General features: G+C 40.1%; 1 protein-coding gene across 4 annotated transcripts in view; it reads left to right on the top strand.

Annotated features, from left to right (window-relative positions):
- FSTL5 (follistatin like 5) overlaps positions 1–27,071 on the top strand; it is an 865,201-nt gene that overhangs the window by 659,686 nt on the left and 178,444 nt on the right. For all 4 annotated transcript variants that reach the window (XM_033941548.1, XM_033941557.1, XM_033941565.1 and 1 more), the window contains 2 exons: positions 19,251–19,412; positions 21,345–21,479. In XM_033941548.1, coding sequence (XP_033797439.1) covers positions 19,251–19,412; positions 21,345–21,479 — 297 coding nt within the window. The remainder of the gene's footprint in view (positions 1–19,250; positions 19,413–21,344; positions 21,480–27,071) is intronic.

The following is a 27,071-nucleotide window of genomic DNA, read 5'->3' as shown; positions in this document are numbered from 1 at the left end:
TCTTTGTAATTTTTGATGGAACGAAAAATCAATCCATTTGTATCAGTTCTACTCCACTCAGGATTCTGTAGACTTCAATCATCTCTCCTCTCAGCCGTCTCTTTTCCAAGCTGAAGAGCCCTAACCATTTTAGTCTTTCCTCATACGAGAGGAGTTCCATCCCCTTTACAATCTTGGTTGCTCTTCTTTGAACCTTTTCTAGTGCCACTATATCTTTCTTGAGATAAGGAGACCAGAATTGGATGCAATACTCAAATGAGGTTGCACCATGTTTAGCATCCCTTTTTTAATAATTCCTAGCATCCCATTTGCTTTTTTGACCATCACTGCACATTGGGCGGAAGGTTTCATCGTGTTGTCTACAATGATACCCAAATCCTTTTCTTGGGCGCTAACCTCCAAGGTGGACCCTAGCATCCAGTAACTGTGATTCAGGTTATTCTTCCCAATGTGCATCACTTTGCATTTGTCCACATTAAATTTCATCTGCCACTTGGACGCCCAGTCTTCCAATTTCCTAAGGTCCGCCAGCAATTTTTCACAATCTGCATGCGTGTTAACAACTTTGAACAGTTTAGTGACATCTGCAAGTTTAATCACCTCACTTGTCATTCCAATTTCCAGATCATTTATAAATAAGTTAAATAGCACTGGTCCCAGTACAGACCCCTGCGGCACTCCACTGTTTACTCTCTTCCATTGAGAAAAATGACCATTTAACCCTACCCTCTGTTTTCTATCCGATAACCAATTCCTTATGCACAACTGAACTTTGCTACCTATCCCATGTCTCTTTAAATTTTCTCTGGAGCCTCTTGTAAGGAACTTTATCAAAAGCTTTCTGAAAATTTAGATACACTGAAAATTAAGTACCGGCACTGGGTCTGGCCACCAACATTGACTTTCCATTCTATTTTTGACTGGCCGAGACATAACTGGCTACAGTGACATAATAAGGAGGGGCAGGAGAGCGGACTGCCCCAGGCACTCTTAGTGGGAGCACCAGCATGAGCAGCAGGCTGGAAAAGCCACTCATTATTTATTTTTATTTTTTTTTAATTATATGTACCGTATTTGCCGGCGTATAGGATGACTGGGCGTATAAGACGACCCCCCAACTTTTAGTTAAAAAATAGAGTTTTGTGTTATACTCGCCGTATAAGACGACCCCTTCTTCCTTCTCCACCCCTTTGTATTCCATGTGCTTTCAGCGTTCTTCTCCCTCCTCTGTCTTCAAGTGCTTTCAGAGTCCTTCCCCCCCCCCCCCTTCTCTACCGCCCCGGGTGCAGCACAGCCAGCCAGGTCCCCTTACTTTTGTGGCACTTCCCCGACCGACCGACAACAGCCCGGGTCCGACAAACTTCCCTGCCCTTAACCGCGAATCTAAATTACCTTCTTACAGCTGCTGTAAGAAGGTAATTTAGATTCGCGGCTACAGGGCAGGGAGGATTGTCGGACCCGGGCTGTTATCGGTCGGTCGGGGAAGTGCCACAAAAGTAAGGGGACCTGGACGGCTGTGCTGCAACCGGGGCGGGGCGGCCGCCCCTCTCTCTTGGTACTCTCTCTCTCCTTACCTGCCATGCCTGCAGCAGAGCCGAACGGAAGTCTTCCCGACGTCAGCGCTGACGTCGGAGGGAGGGAGGGCTTTGTTTAAGCTTTGTTTAAGCCCTCCCTCCCCTCCGACGTCAGCGCTGACGTCGGGAAGACTTCCGTTCGGCTCTGTGCTGCAAGCAGAGAAGGTAGGGAGAAGAAGAGCCGTGCGACTGAGTACATCCAGCCCCGGAAGTAAGGGCATGTAAACTGTACCCGGCGTATAAGACGACCCCCGACTTTGGGGAGGATTTTAAGGTACTAAAAAGTCGTCTTATACGCCGGCAAATACGGTATTTATTGAGAATGGCAAACAATCCAGACACTCAATTACAATCAACAATGAAACAAGAGCAATACAGGAGGAACAAGAAAAGCAATGAAAGTGATGTAATACAAGTATAGACAAGCCTCCCCAGTACAAGATAGGCCAGCATGGATCAGAGCAAGGTCCAACAAAGAGAGAAACAAGAACCGATCATCCCCTACCCACCAGGCCCGCATTGAATACAAAGCCAGACTAGACCCACGGCCATTACTTTTTATAGTAGAAAATCCCACGAACACAGTCAATCGGACATCGTACCATACACCCCATTCCTCACTACAACACTCAACATTCACCCTACTGCCCTAGCAACAGGCAAGCCATACACACCTTCCCTACCACATCCAACCCCCCCAAACGCCCACCCCTGGAATGCAAGTAGGGAGTGTCAAAAGAGGACAACATCAGGGAGCTCCAGAGTAATAGACAGCCACTCATTCTGATGAAGATTTAAATATGTGGGAACAGAGGGCATAATTATGGCATGTGAGGTTCAGAAGTAGCGGTGGTGTGGGGGTGGCACGGAAGGAGTAGGTTTCGGAGAGGAGGGTGTGAGGGGAGACACTTCCCCAGGCACCTCCTACCTTCACTATGCCACTGGCTGGCTATATCAATATTTACCGGCTAACTGGCTAAGTCTCAAGGCCGAAAATACTTTTAGGTGGTTGTCATTGGCCACCGAACATAGCCAGCAAGCTGCTAAATACTGCTGGTGACCAGCTGTGTCACGTTACATAGCTGGTTATTGGCCAATCAGGAGAACCAGGATATTCAGCATGAAATAGCCAGATATCTACTACTATTATCACTAGTGCTATTTAGCATTTCTAAAGCACTGAAAGGCGTACACAGCACTATACATTTAATATGTAAAAGATGGTCCCTTATCAGAAGAGCTTACAGTCTAATTTGGACAGACAAATGGACATTTAGGGGTTGGGAAGTTTCCAGCAGAGAGAATGGTAGGGTGGACATAAGTATCTTACGGTGAATAGGAGGAATTCAAAGCAGCCTTGAAAAAGTGGCCTTTTAGCCTGGATTTGAATACTGCTAGAGAAGGAGCCTAACGTGCTGAGTCAAGCAGTCTGTTCCAGCTCTGATTGTGGAGACACATTACCACAAGCATCATATCGATCAATGGGTCAATAGGGCATAGACAGGGGGTGGGTAAGCAGAGTGGGCAGACTTGATGGGCTGTAGCCCTTTTCTGCTGTCATCTTCTATGTTTCTATGTTTAACAGTATTAAAGACTAATAACCATATTGTGATTCCAAATTAAGAATCTCAAATATTTAGGGCTTCTGATTTTAGGCTTTTAACTGATATAAAAAATGAAATAAAATATAATAGGTGTTTACTGCATAAACACTGGGAAATGCCACTTCCCCGAACCCCCTTCTGAGGCTTTGTTTTATTAAGGAATGGAAGACAAGAAAATGTCTTTAAAAATAATAAATTGAAACTGAGTTGTAAAACATGTGAAGCTCTGGTATAGGGGACACCAGGTTTGGTCATGTAGAGTTCAGATTTCTTTTTTTGTAATATGGTTAAGAATTTAGGGGTGCATTTTAGACTAGTAGTTGACAATATCCTAATAGATTTAAGACGTAGTGAATGGTTGCTATGGCACAATCTCCCAGATTCTATATATATGGTGCACAAATTTGGGGGCCGAAATTTGCATGCAGATCAAAAATGCACTTACAAATGAATTAGCTAACAGCCATTAACTAGCAAATAGGTTGATGTGAGCAATCAATTATTGCAGTTAATTGCTTGTAATTAGATTTGGTGCATGCATCTTCCTGTACTCTTATTATAAAATCTCATGCTCATAAATCCCTTACCATCAACTCAAAAGAGGACATAGCCAGGGGCATGGAAGGGATATTCCAAAAATTATATATGCAAAGTTATAGAGTACCACCATTCCCGTGCCCAGATGCCAAGAGTTGGGGACTAACAACAACGTGGGACTAGATATTAAATCTTCTTAAGGAGTTCACAAGAGAATAAATGTGGAAGCCTCAGTCCCACCACTCCACCGTTTGTAACCATGGGAAGAATTACGTGGTGACCTTCATCATTGGCTGTTCCGCATTCACCAATCGCAAAATATAAATAATTTAAAATATATTTCAAAACATAATTTAAGTGTTATATGCAGTTCTATCTTTGTTTATTTTTGCCAATATGCACTTATCTTTGCATCTGCCAAAACCTGGGAGCCAGACGTGACATGTTTCGCGCCGTTGCGCTTTATCAAGGGTCTCCCGAGGTGGCTGCTGCCATCCGACTCCAAGTGAAAGCTCCGGTGCTCAATAAGTCTAACTTTCACTGCCCTACTAGTGCAGCCTACATAAATGAGACCGCAGGGGCAGAATATCACATATACCACATAAGTAGAATCACAAGATGTGATAGACTTGAGATGGTAAACCTGCTTAGCCCTGGGATGAATCCATGAATCTCCTTGGTGGGAAGTATCACACATAGTGCAATGACCACAGGGAGAATGAAAACCTTTTTCTCTTTGTAAATTAAATTTTGTACAAAAATCAGAGGAAACCAGATGTTCAGACAAATTCTTGCCCCTTGTGAATGCAATACAGGGGTTCTCTTTAAATACTGGATGCAATTGAAGAACGTGACAGTGATCACGTATGCTACGGGCCACTGATAACTTAGTTAATCCTGCTGGATAAGCTATTTATTTATTCATTTATTAAGCTATTTATATATTTATTCATCCATGAATTGAAATTGAATTTTTATTGGAAACACATTTGGCATTGGATATGAACTTTGGATATGAACTTTGATATGCTTTGTTCACTTTTACATGTATTTTGACATTTTTGAATTTTTTACCTTTGGATTTGGGTGTCACTTTTATGTAGTTTTGACATTGTTCTGTTTTGTTTTTGTGATTTTTGTGATTTTTTTTTTGGGGGGGGGTTCTTTCTAACATCCTTGTATATTTTTTCCTTGTTTCCACACCGGATGCACGGTTGCACTTTACATTTATCTGCTTATTTTACAAATATAAGGGTATCATGATGTACGGGGCAGGATTTATTTAGGCTTTGGTCTAAGTGTTAGTCATAGAAACATAGAAATAGACGGCAGATAAGGGCCACGGCCCATCTAGTCTGCCCACCCCAATGACCCTCCCCTACCTTTCTCTGTGAATAGATCCCATAGAAACATAGAAATAGACGGCAGATAAGGGCCATGGCCCATCTAGTCACTCATGAATACCTGCCCGGAGCTTCCGGTTACTCGAAGGGAAAGTTGAGCCCATACTGAAACCCCCTTCTTTATTTATTGAGCTTATTTAAGGATTAAGCCGGCAATGCAACTACCATTCCAGTGTTGGTTTAACAAGGAGAAAACTTTACCAATTATTTTGCTGAAAATAGGTGACATATGAGGGAAGGAGGCTTTACTAGCACCCGTTAATGTAACGGGCTTAAACACTAGTAATTCTATAAAAGTTAGGCACACTGCATAGAATCTTGCTTAGTGCTGCCATACGTACTAACTTTTAGGTGCACCCTATTTTCTTGGCCTAAGTTGTGCACACAACTACACCTAAGTCAAAAACAGGCACATAACCTGAAAACACACCCACGATCCACTCCCTAACCCCACCCACTTATAGGCAGGCGCTTTAGACTACGCACTACTTTATGCTATGTACCTACCAAGTTGAGCACCTAACTTTCAATTAAATCCAATTAATGTCAAGTACTAGTAGTGTTGAGTTCAATATGGAAGAGAAGAATCCTGGAATATGTTTGTGGGAAATGGATGGATGAGCCTATTTCAAGTCAGACTTACCAGCTTGCAGGTTCAGCAACATTTATTGTCATATTAATTCTTCATGATGGCAGTTAATAAAGCCTAATAAATAAATAATTGGTCAGAAAAAAAAGAAATTTAGAACAAATGCCTTTATTTCAGTATTAACAGTCCTTTGCCAGGAGTCAGCTTCAACTTGATGGCAATTAATCAAGTTAATCAATTAACAAAAGAAAGCAGGACTTAAAATACTAGCTTCACTCTTTCATTTAGACAACCCTTAATTATTTTCATTGAAAATTGTTCAATACAAACACGTGAAAAAAGAAATCCAGTAATTGGCAGCGATAACAGTATTTACACACCACCTCAACCAAAAGCTTTGAGTGGGTTTGCAATAAAAGTAATTAAAAATACATTGCAGATAAGGCAATCAATTAGTATACAAATGTGACCCCCGCCCCCAGGAGAATACCTTTGCTACAGAGCAGGAGGTTCTTCTGGGGAGGGGGGTGTCACTGTGGTGATGGGAACTGGTGAGCTGCCTTAGGTGGGTGAAGTTAGAGAATGATATAGTTGTGAATGTTATACAAATATAATTTAAAGTTTTATATATGGAGTGGGATTGGGAGGAAAAATAGATCTCTGCCTCATTGAGCATGTGGTCTTTCATTGCCTAAACCCCCATCAGAACCCATGAGGAGAAGAGGCTATTCCAGATTTTTAGGCTATAGTTCCAATGAATGTTAATGGATCTTTCTTTGTAATCTAATTATGTAAACCGAATCGAGCTCCTATTTTTAGGAGATGATTTGGTATACAGTATAAGACTAAGAATTAGATTAGATTGGTACTGCAAACAGAGGCTTAGAAAATTAAAGAGTTATGTGATAGGATGCAATGTTCTGCTGTGGATTAGGAATTTGTTATTGGACAGAGAACAGAGGGTAGGGCTAGCCATTTCTTTAAATGAAGGAGGGTGAATAGTTGAGTGCCACAGGGATCTGTTCTGGGACCGGTGCTATTTAACATACTTATAAATGATATGGAAATTGGAACAAATGAGGTGATTAAATTTGCAGATGACACAAAACACTTCAACGTTGTTAAAACATACAGAATGTGAAAAATTGCAGGAAGACCTTAGAAAATTGGAACATTGGGCATCTAAATGGCAGTTAAAATTTAATGTGGACAAATGCAAAGTGATGCACCTTAGGGGTCAGCACCGAAGAAAAAGATCTAGGTGTCATCATAGACAATGTGCTGATAACGTCTCACAGCCAGGCCTACGGTGCTATGCCATGAAGATAATGTGTAGCATCACTTTGGGCAATAGGAATACTGCCTTCCTGTGGTACAATCAAAGCAACTTACAATTGATGAATGCAGGTAATTTCTCTTTCTCTAGTGGGCTCACAATCTAAGTTTTGTACCTGGGGTAATGAAGGGTTAAGTAATAGGAGCTAATGCAAGTGAATGGGCATTCAATCAGAAGGGAAGCTAGTGGGAGTGGTGTGAGCGCTAATGGGGATGCAAAAGCAAATGTCAGCTCAGGGCATCACAACCTTTTCAGCTGGCCCTGCACTCCTCAGTATGGCAGAAAAATCCAGGCACATGCTTATCTGTTTGCGATCTAAGTATAATTAGACCAATTGCATATCCAATAGGATTACCAAAACAAACAAAAATTAACTTCTAGACCGAATAACCTTGAAGAATTATGTGATTTACAAAAGATTACGTTAACTTACAACCGAGCGATCATCACAGAATTTAATTACCCCCAAATCTAGAGAATAAGTAAGATTTCAAACACCTTCTAAATTCCAGATATGAGAGACATAAAAGATACTTGTTTGAGTTATTTGTCCCAACTGGCAGCCTGATATGAAAGCATGCATTCATGGAATCTTTTGAACTTACAACCCTTCACTGATGGGTAGACAAAAAAAGCATGAGCTTTATGTGAATGTTTTTGAGTAGCAAAAGAAAATGAATTAATCAAATAAGATGGAGCTTGACCAGAAAAGACTTTATAATAGACACAACCCAACTTTAAAATAATGTGTGCCTAAACTGGCAACCAATGCAATTCACGATAGAAGGGAGTAAAGAATGTTGCTGTATAATGATGAGCTGACTCTGCACATCTGAATAAATTATTTTTGGTGGATGTGCCAGCCACCTCCAAGTTCAGTTATGTTTATTAAATCATTCTAATATGAATTGTGAAACTAAAGTATTAACCATAAATAAAATGGATTATCCACTAGCTAAAGTAATAAGAATACTAGGAGTTCATTTTGATCACGACCTTTCACTATTGCAGGCAGACCTTAGGAAATTGGAAGACTGGGCATCCAAGTGGCAGATGAAATTTAATGTAGACAAATGCAAGGTGATGCACATTTGGAAGAATAACCCGAATCACCCGTATGCTAGGGTCCACCTTAGGGATTAGCGTCCAAGAAAAGGATCTGGTTGTCATCATAGACACTACAATGAAACCTTCTGCCCAATGTGAGGCGGCAGCCAGAAAAGCGCACAGGATATTAGGAATTATTTTAAAAAAGGATGATTAACAAGACTAAGAATGTCATAATGCCTCTGTATCGATTCATGTTTCAACCTCATCTGGAGTACCTGAAGAAAGAGCTGTTGGGATGGGAGGACATAAGAGAAGTAGAAAATCAGTGGTCTAAACTGAAAGGAGCGATAAAAATGGCTACGGGCCTTTATGTGAAGAAAATAAATAAAAGCAAGAGAAAAAGGAAACCGATATAGTTCTCCAAACTAGTGGCGGAGAAAACAAAGGCAAAAGAGTTGGCTTTCTTGAAATATTAAAAAGAAACAAACCAAGAAGAGGAGTGCAGAAAGGACTACTGGGTGAAACTGAAAGAAGCCAAGAGAGAGATATGTCTGGTGAAAGCGCAGGCAGAAGAACAAATGGCTAAAAATATAAAAAAGGAGCCAAAAATTTTTTCAGATATATTAGTGAAAGGAAGAACATGAAAAATGGGATTGCTAAACTAAAAGATGCTGGGAACCGATATGTGGAGAGTGATGAGGAAAAAGCAAACGTGCTAAACAAATACTTCTGTTCTGTGTTCATGGAAGAAAATCCTGGAGAAGGACGAGAAAATAGAGTAGAATCTGCACTGTTCACAGAGGAAAGTGTTTATGAACAACTTGAAAAACTGAAGGTGGACAAAGCGATGGGACCGGACGGGATCCATCCCAGGATACTGAGGGAGCTCAGAGAGGTTCTGGCGGGTCTTATTAAAGACTTATTCAACATATCTCTAGAGACAGGAGGGGTGCCTGGGGATTGGAGGAGAGCAGATGTGGTCCCTATTCACAAAAGTGGTCACAGAGATGAAGCGGAAAACTATAGGCCGGTAAGCCTCACTTCGGTTGTTGGAAAAATAATGGAAATGTTGCTGAAAGAAAGGCTAGTGAACTTCCTAGAATCTAATGGATTACAGGATCTGAGGCAACATGGCTTTACAAAAGGTAAATTATGCCAAACGAACCTGATTGAATTTTTTCACTGGTTGACCGGTGAACTGGATCGAGGATATATGCTAGATGTAATTTACTTAGATTTCAGCAAAGCCTTTGATACGGTTCCTCATAGGAGGCTCTTGAACAAACTTGAAGGGCTGAAGGACCCAAACTTGAAGGACCCAAAAGTGGTGAACTGGATTAGAAACTGGCTGTTGTACAGATGCCAGAGGGTGGTGGTTAATGGAAGTTGCTCAGAGGAAGGAAAGGTGAGTAGTGGAGTCCTTCAGGGTTCAGTGCTGGGGCCGATCCTGTTCAATATGTTTGTGAGTGACATTGCTGAAGGGTTAGAAGGAAAAGTTTGCCTTTTTATGGATGATACCAAGATTTGTAACAGAGTAGACACCAAGGAGGGTGTAGAAAATATGAAAAAGGACCTACAAAAGTTAGTGGAATGGTCTAATATCTGGCAACTAAAATTCAATGCAAAGAAATGCAGAGTAATGCATTTGGGGATTAATAATCGGAAGGAACCGTATTTGCTGGGAGCTGAGAAGCCAATATGCACAGACGGGGAGAAGGACCTTGGGATGATAGTGTCTGAAGATCTAAAGGCAAAATAAACGGTGCGACAATGCAGTGGCTTCTGCCAGAAGGATGCTGGGCTGTATAATGAGAGGCATAGCCAGTAGAAGGAAGAAGGTTTTGATGCCCCTGTACAGGTCATTGGCGAGACCCCACTTGGAGTATTGTGTTCAGTTTTGGAGCCGTATCTGGAGAAGGACTTAAGAAGACTTGAAGCGGTCCAGAGGAGGGTGACGAAAATGATAGGTTTGTGCCAGAAGACGTATGAGGAGAGACTGGAAGCTCTGAATATGTATACCCTAGAAAAAAGGAGGGCCAGGGGAGATATGATTCAGACGTTCAAATACTTGAAAGGTATTAATGTAGAACAAAATCTTTTCCAGAGAAAAAGGTTGAAGGGGTAGATTCAAGAGCAATGTTAGGAAATTCTACTTTATGGAAAGGGTAGTGGATGCCTGGAATGCTCTCCCGAGAGAGGGTGGAGAGGAAAATGGTGACAGAATTCAAAGAAACGTGGGATGAACACAGAGGACCTAGAATCAGAAAATAATAGTTTAATATTGAAAAACTAAGGCCAGTACTGGGCAGACTTGCATGGTATGTGTCTGTATATGGCCTTTTGATTGAGGATGGGCTGGGGAGGGCTTCAATGGCTGGGAGAGTGTAGATGAGCTGGAGTGAGCTTTGACAAAGACTTCAGCAGTTGGAACCCAAGCACAGTACTGGGTAGAGCTTTGGAGTCTTACCCAGAAATAGCTAAGAAGAAAACCTAAAAAAAATTAAATTGAATCAGGTTGGGCAGACTGAATGGACCATTCGGGTCTTTATCTGCTGTCATCTACTATGTAGTCTGTTATTGAGAAAGACATGGGGGGAAGCCACTGCTTGCCCTGGGTCGGTAGCATGGAATATTCCTACTTCTTGGGTTTTGGCCAGGTACTAGTGACCTGGATTGGCCACCGTGAGAACGGGCTACTGGAATTGATGGACTATTCTTATGTTCTTATTACTTCAGGTCAACTTGTTAATAAAAAAGTGTTTTGGTCTTTTCTGGAAACTTAGAAGGATTAGAAAGTACTTAGTTAATTATCAATTTCGTCTAAGTACAGTCTTTAGTTTTGTCTCTACTGGACTATTGCAATGTCACCTTTTTAGATTGGAGGTTTTTTATTATTATAAATTTAGAACAAACGTTACAGAATACAGCCATTAGATTAATCTTCAGATTGAAAAAAAGTGATGATTACACCTTATTTATGCTAATTACATTAGCTACCTATATAAGGGAGAATGCTTTATAAATTATATTGTATTCTATTTAAAATATGGTTTGGAGAAATTCCTGATTATATGCCACATCTCATTAAATTTCCTAATAATCCATCTTTAAACCTAAGAAACAATGAAACTTTTCGGTATCCAGTCATTAGGAACTTTAGATACAATAAACTTTAACTCCACAAGGGCATATCAAGCTGCAAAACTGTGGAAAGCATTACCAACTAATATTAACCAGCAATCTAATTTTAAATGTTTCAAAAAAAGACCTAAAAACCTATCTATTTCATGAATTTGTTATTAATAATTCCTAAATGTTGTAACAGTAGTTTATAATTTGTATCACCATAATTACTTATGTAAACCACTGTGAACCTCATGAAGGTATTGGCAGTATACAAGTAAAAATTGTATTGTATTTAGTGACTTTTCCATATAGGACCACAATCACCATCACCACCAGACTGGCATGTTGCTACCTAAAGATTCACAAGCCCAAGGTGCAGCTGCCTCCCAAGCAGTTACACAGGCCTGAGAAGGTGGCATTTTTGATCCCTTCCAAAGCAAATGAAAAGTGGAAACACCTTGGTGCTAAAGTTCCTCTCAAGTACAGATCTGTACAATCATATCCCGCGTATTCTACTGAATCAAAAAGCATCAGCCCCATGATTCTCAGTCAGCATGATCCTTAAAATGCAAGTACAGTGCAGACCACATGCAGCCTACTGATTTAGTCCAGTATCTGTTCTACTCTAATAGCACAGGTACCATGAAAGATTATTCTGGCTAAATTTTGTGCCTTCTCTGTACATCACTTCACCATCTATCTTCCAGTCATTAAGTCCAGTTTTGATGATGATGGCAGACAAATTTCCCCCCCCCCCCCCCATCTGTTTCATTACCCTTCATGAAATTTATGCAAAAAATAGTTAATGAGTTCATTAAATGATATTACAAGGTTGCCAAACGTCAGTTATCATAAGCCTAGTGCTAAACCTTTTCGATCCAATGCGGTAACTCATGCTTAGAAACATTCATTGTTTACAAGATCCCATTATCTCTCTGCTATCTACTACAGATTCAGTGCCCGAAGCTGAACAGTCATTATCATCCTCATCCCCAGGTTCTGATATTTACAGTGTACTGCAGGAATTTTTATATACTGATTTCACTCCTCCTGAATCCTTCCTGGAAGCAGAGGAATATTCTATAAGAATATCACACATGATCCATCTCCTCTTCTAGCAAGAAAAAAAGTCTCCTTATGGAGATATCTCTCACCTGAGATTTATTCAATGTATGACCAGGGAGGTACCATTCACATTGCAATGGAATGTGCAGTCAAGAGTAGGTATCTTTGGACTTTCAGCTGTCTATATTCAAAACAATTTAACTGACCAGAAATGGCTGCTAGCCAGTTAAATTGCTAAACTGAAAGCCAGCAGTTCTGTGGGTGGAGTCAGCACCTGAAGAAAGATGGGCAGAGTTAAATAGATAACCTCAGTGACTCTTAGCAAAGGCAGTTTAATGAATTTTATTTTATAACAGTAGTCTCTGAGTAGACATCACAGATGGTGTGAATACATGAAGTAAGATCCAGCGAAGCTTGAAGAATGGTCTGAAATTTGGCAGCTGAAATTTAATGCTAAGAAATGCAAGGCCATGCATTTGTGCTACAAAACCCCGAAGGAACAGTACAGTTTAGGGAGTGAAGAACTTATGTGCAAGACAGAAGAGCGGGACTTGGGTGTGATTGTATGTGATGATCTTAAGGTGGCCAGGCAGGTGAAAGATAGAAGGATGCTAGGGTGCATAAGAAGTGGTATGGCCATTAGGAAAAAGGAGGTATTGATGCCTCTATATAAGACTCTGGTGAGACCTCATTTGGAATATTGTGTGCAATTCTGGAAGCCGCACTTTCAAAAAGATATAAAAAGGGTGGTGTCAGTCCAGAGAAAGGCTACTAAAATGATGCATGGTCTTCATCATAAGGTGATTGGGACAGACTTAGAGATCTCAATATGTATACTTTGGAGGGAAAGGGGAGATATAAGAACATAAGATTTGCCGCTGCTGGGTCAGACCAGTGGTCCATCGTGCCCAGCAGTCCGCTCACACAGAGGCCTTTAGGTCAAAGACCAGTGCCCTATTTGAGTCTAGCCTTACCTGCGTATGTTCTGGTCCAGCAGGAACTTATCTAACCTTTTCTTGAATCCCTGAAGGGTGCTTTTCGCTATAACAGTCTCCGTGATGTAAATGTGCATGACTGAAGTCTCTTTCATTTGAAAGGAAGCTCTGGAATAAGAGGGCATAGGATGAGGTTAAGAGGTGATAGGGCTCAGGAGTAATCTAAGGAAATACTTTTTTACAGAAAAGATGGTGTATGCATGGAACGGTCTCCCAGAGGAGGTGGTGGAGACAGAGACTGTGTCTGAATTCAAGAAAGCATGGGATGGGCACGTGGGATCGCATAGATAGAGGAAGAGATAGTGGTTACTGCAGATGGGTAGACTAGATGGGTTATTTGACCTTTATCTGTCATCATGTTTCTATGTTTCTATACTACAGTTCATTAGGCTAGCATTTGAAGACACTATTTTAAAGTTACCATAGTATCAGTATAAAGCACAGCTAATAATTATAGGAAACCTCAGTGTAGACTTTAGTTTTCTTCCACTCACCCCTAGCCTGATCTCTGATTTATAGCCCCTTGAAACAGTTAGGAAGCTAGAAATTTAATTAGGTCATCTCTATCAGCCAGTAATTAACTCTTAGAAATATGTTCTATTTAGGTCCATAGAGGGGAATCTACTAGTAACATTCAAAATAATAATAAAAATAATAAATATTAGCATAGTCTAGCATATAACTAGCAATCATGGGGGACTTTAGTTTATATATTCATACTCCATTAGCAACTTAATAAATCACCAATAATAAGAAGCATTCAACAGTCCAGCAGTGAGGCGGGGGCTATCCAGTCTTTTGCACTCAGTGACACATGTTTCATTATCACCACATTGGTGATACTCAGTGCAATATGTTTTTGGCACTCAGGGGACGGGTATGATCTCTGAAGGCTAGAGTAGCAGACTTGGAGGTGCTGAGGCAGGCAGAGATGTTTACAGAGGAGGCCTGTAGTACCCTCTCCAATCTTGAAAACCTCTGTTATGCCATGGAGAAGAAAGAACACCTGAAGGGAGAGCATTACCATGGAGAGGCAGGAAATGATCCTGTAGCCAGGACCTGCCCACCAGGGGGTGCAATATCTTCTCACACTGAGGATGTGTTTCTAGAAGCTTCCAGGAGGGAAGGATGGCTATTTTAGCTGGAGATTCAATCAGGCATGTAGTTAGCTGGGTGGGTAATGGAAGTAAGGAGGGGCATTTTCAATATATCAATATTTCAATAAATCCGAGTTTAGATGTTTTACAGAAGATGCACAAAAATCCAGTACCAAACATGCCCATTTTTAAAACTGCTAAACATCTATCTTGCTTTATCAAAAATGGATGTGTTTGTGCTCTGTGCGTATAATTTTTTTGAACCTTAAAAAAAACAAAAACCAAAATGCACAGAACAACCATTGAGATCTATGAGGAGGCCAACATTTGTATTAGATTGGTCACACAAGCATATTAGCAGATCAGTGGTGCACCCTATGGAGCGGTGAACTTCACATAAAAGATACCAGGTAAACAACTCACTATAACCCTCTTATGATGTATGTTGAGCCCTACAAAACCCACCTAAAACCTACTGTATACCACACCAATAGCTCTTATGCCTACAGGTGACACTTCACATGTGGAATCTGGTTGGTGTTTGGAAGGCTCACAGATTCCACCATAAGTGTAGTGGCTAGAGTGGAGAATAGGCCTGAGTCCCCATCTCTGTGATTGACTATACTACACTCCAGGAACCTGCTTGCTGCTCTACTAGGACTAGCCATAATATCTGAAACGGTCACACAGGCAGTTACGTAATATTTTATTTATATCTTTGCGGAGTGGGAGAGGTCAGTGACCACTGAGGGAGTGGATGGGGATCTCTAATTAGAAAACAAAGGATGTAGATTAAAGAATTAAGGCCAGTACTGGACAGACTTGCACGGTCAATGTGGTGATTTGGTGTAGGGGAGGGCATCAATGGGAATGCCACTAACTTGAAACATGAGGATGTTACTGGCCAGACTTTGGTAGATATCCTGCAAACAGGATGGTTGGATAGGTGGAGTGAGCTTGGATGGCAACTTCAGCATTTGGAATACTAGGACAATACCAGGTGGACTTTACAGTCTATGACCCAGAAATATCAAAGAAGAGATAAGTTAATTTAATCATGTACCGGTATTTGTAATGGGTATAACTAATGGGCAGACTGGATGGACTGTTCAGGTCTTTATCTGCCGTCATTTATTATGTTACTTTGTTCCCTGGCAGAAACCCAAAGAGTAGCAACATTCCAGAGCTGAGATTGTGATGTCATAATGCCTCATTTCACCAATGCCTAAGAGCCAACCTCAGCAGTGATGTCACTGCTTGATTAGATGGCAACTTCAGCATTTGGAAACTAGGACAATACCAGGTGGACTTTACAGTCTATATGACCCAGAGATATCAAAGAAGAGACAAATTAATTTAATCATGTATTTTTAATGGGTATAACTAATGGGCAGACTGGATGGACCGTAAAGGTCTTTATCTGCCATCATTTACTGTTACTATGCTTACATCCCTCCAGTAGTCATATTGTCAGTTAGGGCAACTTTTGGCACTTATTCATTTTTTAAAACAAGTCTAGTCCCAGATGTCTAACTTGTGCCCTGGACATATTCTTAAGTGTTTGATTATGACAGAAAATGTCCAGGTCATAAGCCCGCCTTCATCCCATCCAAACCACACCTTTAACATGCCCCTTTGAGATTTAGACAAACTACTGAACAAAAGCATAACTACTCATTTAGAAAATAGATTTTTGAAAACAGAAAATAGGAAGGGTTTGGCAAGATGAATGTCCATCTACCCCTTTATGCCATTTATTGAACTTTGTCTTTTGAAAATGAGTCCTTTGGTCACTTTTGTGCCTGGTATGAAGGTGGTGCCTCACATGTCACCTAGATAAGATTATAGATAGTGCTAGGGAGGAGTCTGCTGTTCTTGGTACATGTGGATACCAATACATAGGTAAACAATGAACAACATAGGTCACAGCAATCCAACATTTTACGTGGATAAATGCATGCTTGCATATGTAAAAATCCTGAAAATTTCCCTGCCTACACATCGGGAGTAAAAATGGCCACATTTCACAGAGTGAATATGTTTACTTGCATGAGAAAAGCTGTGGAATTATATTTAAATTAATCTGGAAACTGATTCAAGTCTTTCTAAACTTTCATAACTGAAGAGCTATTTTGCATGCAATGTTGACATCTTATTTTTGTTCGGGTTTGTATATTCCACAGCCACAGGTTGTTACTGTTTTCTGGTATCTTAGACTTCTACAGCTGGTATCGTACTCAGAATATGGCAAGACCTGGACAACTGCAACAATCATTACTGCTTTTGTTTATGTATTTTACCTTGCATGTTCTTTGAAAATAAAAAAGTTTCGAACTGAAAAAGGAAAAGCTGTGGAATTAAGCCAGGAGAGTGAAAGTTGTCACCTCCTGGGATCTGCTAGGAGCAATGCAGCAGCTCTTCACTAGGTGGCACTCCTGATACTAGGCACATTTCCCTAATTGGCGGAAACCCTACAGAGGGTGCTGGCTCAGAATGGTAGCCACACCACTTTAAAGACAAACCCAGATATCACACATAGTGGACAAAGGCAGATGGTTTAGTTTCAAAACAGATACAGTCTTTTATAACACAAGCCATTAGGCACAAAAAACAGCTCCTCACAACAAAACATGGGCAGAAACACAAAAGGCAATAAAGTTAGGCCTACCAGATTTTACCCCCTCTTACCCCCCAGGCCTGTCCCATTATTCCCCAGTCCTGCCCCCACTGCTTGCTCTCACACACGCACATGTGGCCCTCCTGCCCGACCAAGTTTCAAAGAAGGTTTTCAAAACCCAAAGTGCTGGGTTTTGAAAAGCCGTCCGGACCCCCAGACATGTCCTCGAAAAGGAGGACGTGTCCAGGGAAATCCAGACATCTGATATTCCTAAAGTATATGAAAAATACGACATTCAGAAAAAACACTGCCACATGGCATAGGAAAACAGCTGCAGTAATATGGATTGAGATAACCTCTGAAGCTTCTTCCCTAAAGGTGTGCCACACCGTGCTCCTCAGGGCAGTGGTTTATCTCAAAAGAAACAAAGAAGAAAATGCTGCAATGAGCAAAATTCAAACAACAGTAGTCTTGAACAGTTACTTCAGAAAGTCTTATTAGCCAGCAGGATAAGGTTTGCAGTTCCCAGCCAGTTATAAAAACAAAAGGCAAAACAGTGGTTCCAAAACGGAAAAACAAAACTTTCAGCATAAACAGCCCTTCCTTGCACACACAGCCTAATGATTCCTTCTCACACTTGTGCAAGCAGTTTGTGCCAATTATTCAAACAACTCCAGAAAAAAAACCCACAAAAAGGAAAAACTTCTCCAGCTTTCAGGTGTCAGTAATCAAGGACATTCCCCTCTGTCCTGTACACAGTTTTAATCCCAATGAATGTTTCCTTAGGTTGATATAAACTTCTTGTAATTCAAAAATATATATTTAAAAAACAACAACTCAATACTGTGCCTATTAACAAGTGTCCATTGCCTCCACTTGCTCACCTTGTAAAGGGAGTTCCTCAGTCATTTCCATGTAGTCCTCCTGGGCTGGCAGTCTGCTTGAGTCACCTGGGCAGGTTCCTCCAGCTTCACCATTTCTACATCTGGCCTCAGTTTAGGTTGGGTAGTGCTTGCCCCTCTGCCTCCTTCTGCATGGCTTGTTCCCTCTCTCACTGTCCTGCCTGAAGCTCTGGTTTATATTTGTGAGAGCCCCGCCCAGACCTGTGTGGGATCAGCATGGGTCAAAGCTCCCTCTGGCTCTCCCTTTACATAAGAACATAAGAATAGCCTTACTGGGTAAGAGCAATGGTCCATCAAGCCCAGTAGCAATATTCTATACTACCAATTCAGGGCAAGCAGTGTCTTCCCCCCTGTCTTTGTCAAGAACAGACTATGGACTTTTCCTCCAGGAACTTGTCCAAACCTTTCTTAAAACCAGCTACACTATCTGTTCTTTGGCCAATCTGCACATTGCAATCAGGAAAATAGGACTGTTTCCTTAAGGAAGGTTGAAAGGATTTTATTTGCTGGCTTCTATTAGCTTTTCCTTTAGAATGGACAAACCTATCCTGCCAGGAACTGGGACTTGAAGGACCTGTATCTGGATAGTCAGCCCCAAGTGCCTTTGAACCGGAGAAACCTTCCTGGTGAGCTTTTCTCACCTTTGCAACAGGATTTATTTTACTTTTAATCTGTGGCAAGTCAGGAGATGTGCTGGACTTGCCACAAAGTAGATGTGAAGATTCCATTTCATACTTTGTGACTCCTTCCAAGTAGGTGCAAGATGCTACCTAAATACCTGAACCCCATTTGAAACCCCTCCTCCCCAAGAGAAGGTTTAATGAGAAATTTGGGGGGAGAGAAGATCTGTGGGAGTTTTTCATTGCAACTGAGCTTCTAAACTCTTGTGGAAATTGAAAACTGACTTTAGGGAAAACATCTTTCAGAGGAATTTACCACAGCAGAGCTGAAAATTGTCCTCCTCCTCCTGTGGGTAACAGTAGCCATTCTGTTTCACAGCATGGACACTTTCACCCTGATCAATAAGAGGCAGATCAAGAAACAGGGAAGAGTGAGGCCTATCCATAGTGCATAGGGTTTCATTCTGCTGTAAAGCGGATTCAGTATCCACAGCTACTAATATTGTTTTGTGAACTGATCTGACATTTTCAAAGGGAAGCATTTATGGATTCCCCCTTTGAAAATTATTTTGCAGGCTTAAAAGGACAATGTGCCCATAGGCATATGATATACAGAGTTTAAAACTGTCTCCATTAATGTGTGAGGCCTGTAGTATATGTTATAACACTTGCTGTCTGGACTGTTAAAAGACTAATATTCTGTTGCTGAGTAAGTATACTTTTCTCTGTGTTTAGTTCCACCTGTCATCCGGGTTTATCCAGAGAGTCAAGCCAGAGAGCCAGGGGTTACGGCCAGTCTTAGATGCCTTGCTGATGGTATTCCTAATCCAAACCTTTCTTGGCTAAAAAACGGAATGGACATCGCTCCAAAGTTATCCAAACAACTTACCCTCCAAGGTAAATATATTTGCAGATTATTATAAATTGACATTTTTATTTAGATATCTCTAATCATGTAGTATTACTAAAAAGCAAGTTATATACTAAAAAGCAAGTGACATTGGGGCAAGACTTGTAGGCCTGATTGCATGCCGCCGTCCCTTCTCTTCCTTTCCTGTGGTGGTAAGAGGGCGGCGAGCAGCACCAGCAGGGGTGGGGGTGGGGGGTGACGAGCAGCAGTAGAATGCCTGGAGGTGGTGGAGATCTATTCGCTCCACCTCCAGACATTCTACTGCTTTTTGGGGGTGCTTTGAGATTATTTTTTATTTTAAATTCTTTATTCATTTTTAATCTTACATCAAGTGTACAAATAATAAAACATTTGAAATTAAATACATCACTTGAATTTCTTTCTAATATAACATCAAATATATAAATTTATTCCCTTCCCACCCCCCTTTCCTTTAACATTTAATCAAACATATACAATATAAATATTCTTTTTCTTTTGATTAAACCCACAGTAAATTATAAACCACCCTCCTCTCCCCCATTTGCAAATATACTTTCACTAGGAAATGGCGTCTATTCATTACAATAAGTTGTCAATGGCCCCCAGATTTTTTTAAATTTATTATAATACCCTTTTTGAGTAGCAATTATGCTTTTTATTTTATAAATGTGAATATATCTGAAGCTGAAGCTTTGGAAAGCAAATAAATGTCATGTATGTGTGTAAATACTTCTTTTCAGTCTGTATATAGGTGGAGCAAAGGACACTGATGGTTAATATTCAATAGCTCCTCCACATGTGAACCTCCATTTTTTTTTTCAGGCCATGCCCAATATTTTTATGTCTTGCATATTAAACACTTATGATCGTTGCTATTCAGCAAAACCAGAATTTTCAAAAATGTTTGCTCTTCATACTCCAGAGGCAGCCAGGATAAGCGACAAGCATTTTGTTATAATACCTTATAAAGAACAGACTCTAAAATGCAAATGAAAAAAATGAGAAAAAAAATTATGGGATCACATGGAGAAGAGATGACTCAGGGGAGATACGATTGAGGTCTACAATACAGAGTGCTGAGTGTAGTGGAACGGATAGATGTGAGTCACTCGTTTGCACTTTCCAAGTGTGCTGGGACTAGGGGGGGCATACGATGAAGCTGATAGATCTGAACAGTAAATAGCTTGGTATGCCAATAATTCGGCCCTGAAGCAGCGGATATGAATTGAATTCCGCGAAACGCTGGCCACGTCGGCATCTTTGATACACAAGCACTGTTCGAAGCTAAGTAACCTTTTCAGTAACTTTTCAGTGAGAGAAAATGGTGCATACGAATTTGAGGAATGATGAATAATGAAAATGTTTTTGAACTATAATACAAGCAGAAAAACGATTTAGTTTTTAATAATTCTATAGAGAGAAAAGGAGAACAAATAGTAAATTTAACTAAGTTAAGAACTTTTTTATAATATTTATAACTAAATAAATTGGGTATAATTAATTTGTTAGAGTAAGGGTATAGAGGCGTGAGGCCGATGATTGGAGCAAGGAGCGTGAAACTATGTTGATAAATCCAGTCAGTGAATACGACTGTGCGTAGGCTCCATTACTGAGGCCATGTCCTGTATGCAATTAGATCTAGATCTAGAGAGGTATTGCACTCTTTCATAAAAATGGGAATTAGTTTATATAGTGTGTTATTTTGACTAGTTATTCCTAGGATGAGCAGCATGAAATGTTTTTCTTTTTGGGACCCTGCCAGGTACTTGTGTGACCTGGTTGGCCACTGTTAGAAACAGGATACTGGGCTTGATAGAACTTCAGTCTGTCCCAGTATGGCAACTCTTATGTTCTTATGTAATGTACACTGGTGTAGTATAAATGATGTGATGCAAATTCATAGATAAAAATATCTAAAAATGCATGATTTCTTTCAGCAAATGCTAGTGAAGTTCATATAAGCAACGTGCGCTATGAAGACACGGGCGCCTATACCTGCATCGCTAAAAATGAAGCAGGGGTGGATGAAGACATATCTTCACTTTTTGTGGAGGATTCTGCCCGAAAAACCCGTAAGTAGCAAAGCAAGTACTATTGATTCAGGAGAAATAAGTTTTGCACAGGAAAATGGAGAATTTTGAGGCTTGTTACATTTCCTTTATGCTATTACTAAGCCTCCCCTTGAGTTTTTGATGTTCAAGAAGCACATTTTCCTCCTCTACAGAGAATTGACCATTTGTCAAAATAAGTTTAAGTGAAGCAGAGAGGAAAATAATATTGCTGAAGTGTCTGCTGACATCCTAGACCTGTTGGGATTATTAAAGTAATCCTTGGATACTATCAAGACAATAGAATCCACAAACAGAGGAACAAACACTCCACAATCAGCAGAAGGAAAACAAATAACAGAGATGACTAAAAGTCACAACACTGCTTTGTTGCTTCTTACTATTTCTTATTGACTCGACATGGGCCTGTATGTTGGCTGAATTTTTTTTTTTTAATTCTTTATAATTTTCAAACATTTGACAACAATATCCGTCAAAAAGAAAAAATACAGTGAACTAAAACAGATTCATCATAAAGGGTCAAAAACACAAGATCCCTACTTTTAGGATAATAACAACTTATCAAAGTATGGTTAGTGCACAATTACAGAGAACGGAGCTAAAAGAATTGACTGAGAAACATCCTAAGAATAACTAAAGAAAAAAGGAAAATAAAGACTGAGAAGTTGGGTGGCAAGCATTAAAATGCCAAATATCTGCAATGTCAGTATGAGTGCATAGTGCACATAACGTTAATATCCAAATTTAATTTAATGCAGAGTTTTTATACCACTAAATCATCACAATGGCTTAGAAGAAGTTTGCAAGAAAACAAATAAAAACTAGACTTATACACTAGCCAAAAATCTAATCAGAAATCAAGTGACAAAACAATTCCATACTCATTATGTGAATAAATAAAAAATGTGGGCAGCATACACCTTAAGGAGGAAATTCTGTATAGAATGCTAGTTTCTGCAGCCGCGTAAGAAGTGGCTAAGAATCGCACAACAGCATCTATACAGAATCACATGTGCCCTAAGAGACAGATGCCCAATCCCGCCTAACCGGCCTGATTCTCTAAGCGTAACCAGTTAGAGGATCTGCCTGACCCCTTCCCATCAGCTGATTGTGGCAAGAGAATCCCCCAGCTGCAATCAGCTAAGCAGCTGCGGAAGGGAACCCCTGACCCCCCCCTGTAAACTCAGCTGGCAGGAGGGATCCCAATTCCTCCTACCTCCACCCAACACTGCCCGTGGCAGGAGGGTTGCCAAATTCCAACTGCTGCTAACCTCAAACTCCCAGTCTGGCCAATTGGGGTCTTAGGTCTTTTTCAAAATCGGTTGTAAAATGTTTCCATCCTGATGCGAGTCAGAAGGTTGTTCCAGGTATCAATACCAAGATATGTGAAAAGCGAGACTTTAACCCATTTGGGAGATGAGATGAGCAGTTGAAGCAATTTCAGTTTTCTGGTTGACGTTGACTGGGATTGACAAATAAGTTTATGAGTGGTTCAGTGTTTTTTGCATATATGATTTGGAACATTATGTACGATAGTTTGAAGGTAATACAAGTTTTGACAGGTAGCCAGTATAAGTTCTTATAGTAAGGTGAGACTGAGTCAATTTTTTTTAGTTTGAATACTAGTCTGACCACCTTGTTTTGAATTATCTGTAGTTTGTTCAAGAGAGTAGAGTTTAGACCAGGGGTGGGCAACTCCAGTCCTCAAGGGCCGGAATCAAGTTGGGTTTTCAGGATTTCCCCAATGAACAGTGTTTTTTTGAGATACAGGCTAGAAGGTGCTCCACATTTGGTTTGCTGGATTTGATTCCAGAGCTGTATTATTTGGTTGAAGAGATATAGGGGCAGATGGTACTTCTGATTGTATTTTTTTAAAATCTTGTTTTGGAAGAAGTCCCGTATGATCGGTGCATTAGGTTGGGAGTCAATGTCTGATTGACCTAAATCTGGGGATGAAGTCATGTTATGCATTAGGTGGAATAACTTTTTGATGTCAAAGTTATTATTGCTCTCAATTTCAAGTTTAGGGAGTGAAGAACTTATATGCATGACAGAAGAGCGGGACTTGGGTCTGATTGTATGTGATGATCTTAAGGTGGCCGAACAAGTTAAAAAGGTGATGGCGAAAGCTAGAAGGATGCTAGGTTGCATAGGGAGAGGTATAGCCAGTAGGAAAAAGGAGGTATTGATGCCCCTGTATAAGATTTTGCTGAGACCTAATTTAGAATATTGTGTACAATTCTGGAGGCCACACCTTCAAAAAGATATAAAAATGATGGAGTCAGTCCAGAAGAAGGCTACTATAATGGTGTGTGGTCTTCATCATAAGGCGTATGGGGACATACTTAAAGATCTCAATCTGTATACTTTGGAGGAAAGGCGGAAGAGGGGAGATATGATAGAGACGTTTAAATACCTATGTAATGTAAATGTGCATGAGTCGAGTCTCTTTCATTTGAAAGAAAACTCTGGAATGAGAGAGCATAGGATGAAGTTAAGAGGTGATAGGCTCTGGAGTAATCTAAGGAAATACTTTTTTACAGATAGGGTGGTAGATGCATGGAACAGTCTCCCAGAAGAGGTAGTGGAGACAGAGACTGTGTCCGAATTCAAGAGAGCTTGGGATAGACACGTGCGAATGGGCAGACTAGATGGGTCATTTGGCCTTTATCTGCCATCATGTTTCTATGTTTCTAAGTGTAGTGGGGGGGGGGGACTCAGCAATTTGATACCATAAATACCATGATGGTACACTCTTTTCAAGCAGCCTCTCACAATAAGGTCTTCCATCATTTTCTTCTTACATCACATTCCTACTTACATTTCAGAAATCAATTAAAAACTTTATCTCTTTTCAAAATTCATAATTAATTAGATCTTTTGATTCCTTCCAGTTTGTTTATTAATTAATCTTTTATAAATCGCATTGAACTCTATGGTTATGCGGTATAGAAGCCTGATTTTATGTTATGTTATATTAGATTGCTGCAGAGGAAAGGCTCTGGAGCTCTTGTGTGTGAACTGCTGCTGGCTAGCCACCCATAATCTAAAGTGGAAGCATTGCATCAGGGGTGAGGGAAGGAAGAGAAGACATACCTCAGCCATCTGCAATCCAGCATTTCTTTACTACTTCCGGGAGGGCCTTAGGGGAATATTGGTGGCCCTGCTCTCCTGCTTGAGATTCACTTTCTATTTTCTTCCCAAGTCCCCTCTCTCTGCCTTCCTTTTCCCTTTCCTGCACAGATCACTAGATCCACTCCTTCACCAGATCAATTAATTGATTCAAAGAGAAAACAGAGCAATATCGACTACTGTAACTCTCTGTACAAAGGCATATCACAAAAAGAAATAAGACTGAAAGGTCACTTGGACACACAAAGTCAGAGGCGTGAAGAAAGTACAAGAGATTTATTACGGTATACCGGACTCTAGTGCAGTTAAGAGCCTGCCTACTAGAGTGTCAGAAACAGGAAATACATGGACTTTTATGCCCTTTTTGCAAACTAATATATGCAAAAACTACAATTTTCATTTGTTACTTCTATAACTTTCTACAATTATTATTGGTCCTAAGCCAGCACTTATGATAGGTTCAGGGGTACAACTTATAGTCCTATAGGAAACTAGCTCATTTCTCTGCTTATCTAAATCTTACAGGTCTAAATGCTACATGTACAGAAGGGCTCAAACTCTTATCTATTCAGCTTACAATGTGGTAAGGTAGGGACATACATTTTAGGCAGATGAAGTCAATAGATTGTACACTTTCTTCAGCTATGTAGACCAGAGCAATATTTTAAACAACAGTTAACCATTTCATGACCCTACAAGATGTCTCCAGATAATCCAAAATACAGCCATAAGAATTATTACAAACTCAAGGAAATTTGAACATGTCACACCACTACTTAAAAATGCTCACTGGTTACCGATCCCTCACAGAATCACCTATAAAATAACTATCATAACCTTTAAAATTCAACAATCAAAATTATCAGCCTTTTTGGATAAACTCATAATTCCATACTCAGTTCCAAGGACTCTCAGATCCACAAATCAATACCTCTTATCCATCCCCTCTTTTAAGGTAAAAAAACACATGACGTACGGAAATCTTCTCTATCACCGCTCCCCAAATCTGGAACTATCTACCACTCTACCTTGGAGAGGAATCTACCCTAGAGAAATTCAAGGGCTCCCTCAAATGCTATCTTTATAGAGACGCGTTTGAAAGATAACAAATATTTAGGAGACTAAATCTCATTTTTAATCATAGTATAGGCCTAATCAAAACAGCAATTACTTCTAGGTAATTCTTGATCCTTTCCTGGTGTCTTTTTTTTTCCTTTTTTATGCTTTCCTATCTAAATTGTAGTTCTCCCTCTCTATCCTCCCCAAAGTATGTCTTATGAGTAATGACTTTTGTTTATATGTCTCAAAGAATATTTTTACTTTAAATCGCTTAGAAACTTTTTATAAGCGTTTTTATCAAATTTTAATAAAACCTGAAACCTGATTACATAAAGCAGCCATCAAAAATAAAGCAAATTGAATAACCCCCTACCCTTCACATTACACATCCACCCCCTTTTTCTAAACCGCGATAGTGTTTTTTAGCACAGGGAGCCACACAGAATGCTCCACGCTGCTCCCAACACTCATATATTTCCTATGAGCATCGGGAGCAGCACGTAGCGTTCAGCGCGGCTTCCTGCGCTCAAAACTGCTATCGCGGTTAAGTAAAAAAGGGGGGGGAGTCATTTGAAGAGCAATAAAAAAAACCTGATTGGACAAGAAATGTCAGAAAATGCTGTCATATTGAAATTGAAATAAAATGTATAATAATAAAAAAGCACATGTATAAATGTACTCCCCAGATTAAAGTACATGTTTTGTAAAGAAGCCCAACACTGAAATACATTACTCTCAAACAATGTCTTCAGCCACTTTACTTTTTGGTCATCTTTTGTTCAATCCAACTTTCTCACAAGCTTCTTGCTGTAAACATTCTTGAAAAAAGTTTTTTTATTTCTTTGGTATTTTCCTTTCACCTTCCCCCCCCCCTGATGTATTGAAAGTTTTGCATCTAATTTGCCAGTTCTTGTGCTTTTTCCTATTTTCTTCATTTGAATCTGCTTTCCTTTTCTTTTTCTTCTTTCCTTTCTTTCTTTTTTTGAAAGGCAACCTTTTGATTTTAATAGCCTTTTATACTTCCGCATTTAGCTAAGTCAGCAGTCTTTTGCACTTCTTTCAACCTTTTTTTAATTTGTTGAATGCATCTGTTCTTGGCTTCCAAGATTGGTTGAATGGATAGAGCCTTACCAGATTATAGATAAACACCAAACTGGAAACCCTCTAATACAACACCAGAGAAACAGAAATAGAAATGCATTTCTTCCTGTACTGTGTGAAATGCAGAAGAAAAATAGTGCCCATACAGATTCCCAGGACTTGCATATTTTAATCACTAATCCAAAACTGAATTGCTGTCTATCTTCTTTCCAGTGTCTTCCACATTTTGCAAGGGCTGAATTTGATGGCTTTAGCATGCACTTTCAATCATTATTTATTTTATTTATGTGAACATTTTTTAAT

The sequence above is a fragment of the Geotrypetes seraphini genome, chromosome 1 (assembly GCF_902459505.1).
Source record: "Geotrypetes seraphini chromosome 1, aGeoSer1.1, whole genome shotgun sequence".
NCBI classification, from domain to species: Eukaryota; Metazoa; Chordata; class Amphibia; order Gymnophiona; family Dermophiidae; genus Geotrypetes; species Geotrypetes seraphini.
Note: the sequence above shows the minus strand (reverse complement) of the source record. Positions and strands in the feature narration are given on the sequence as shown.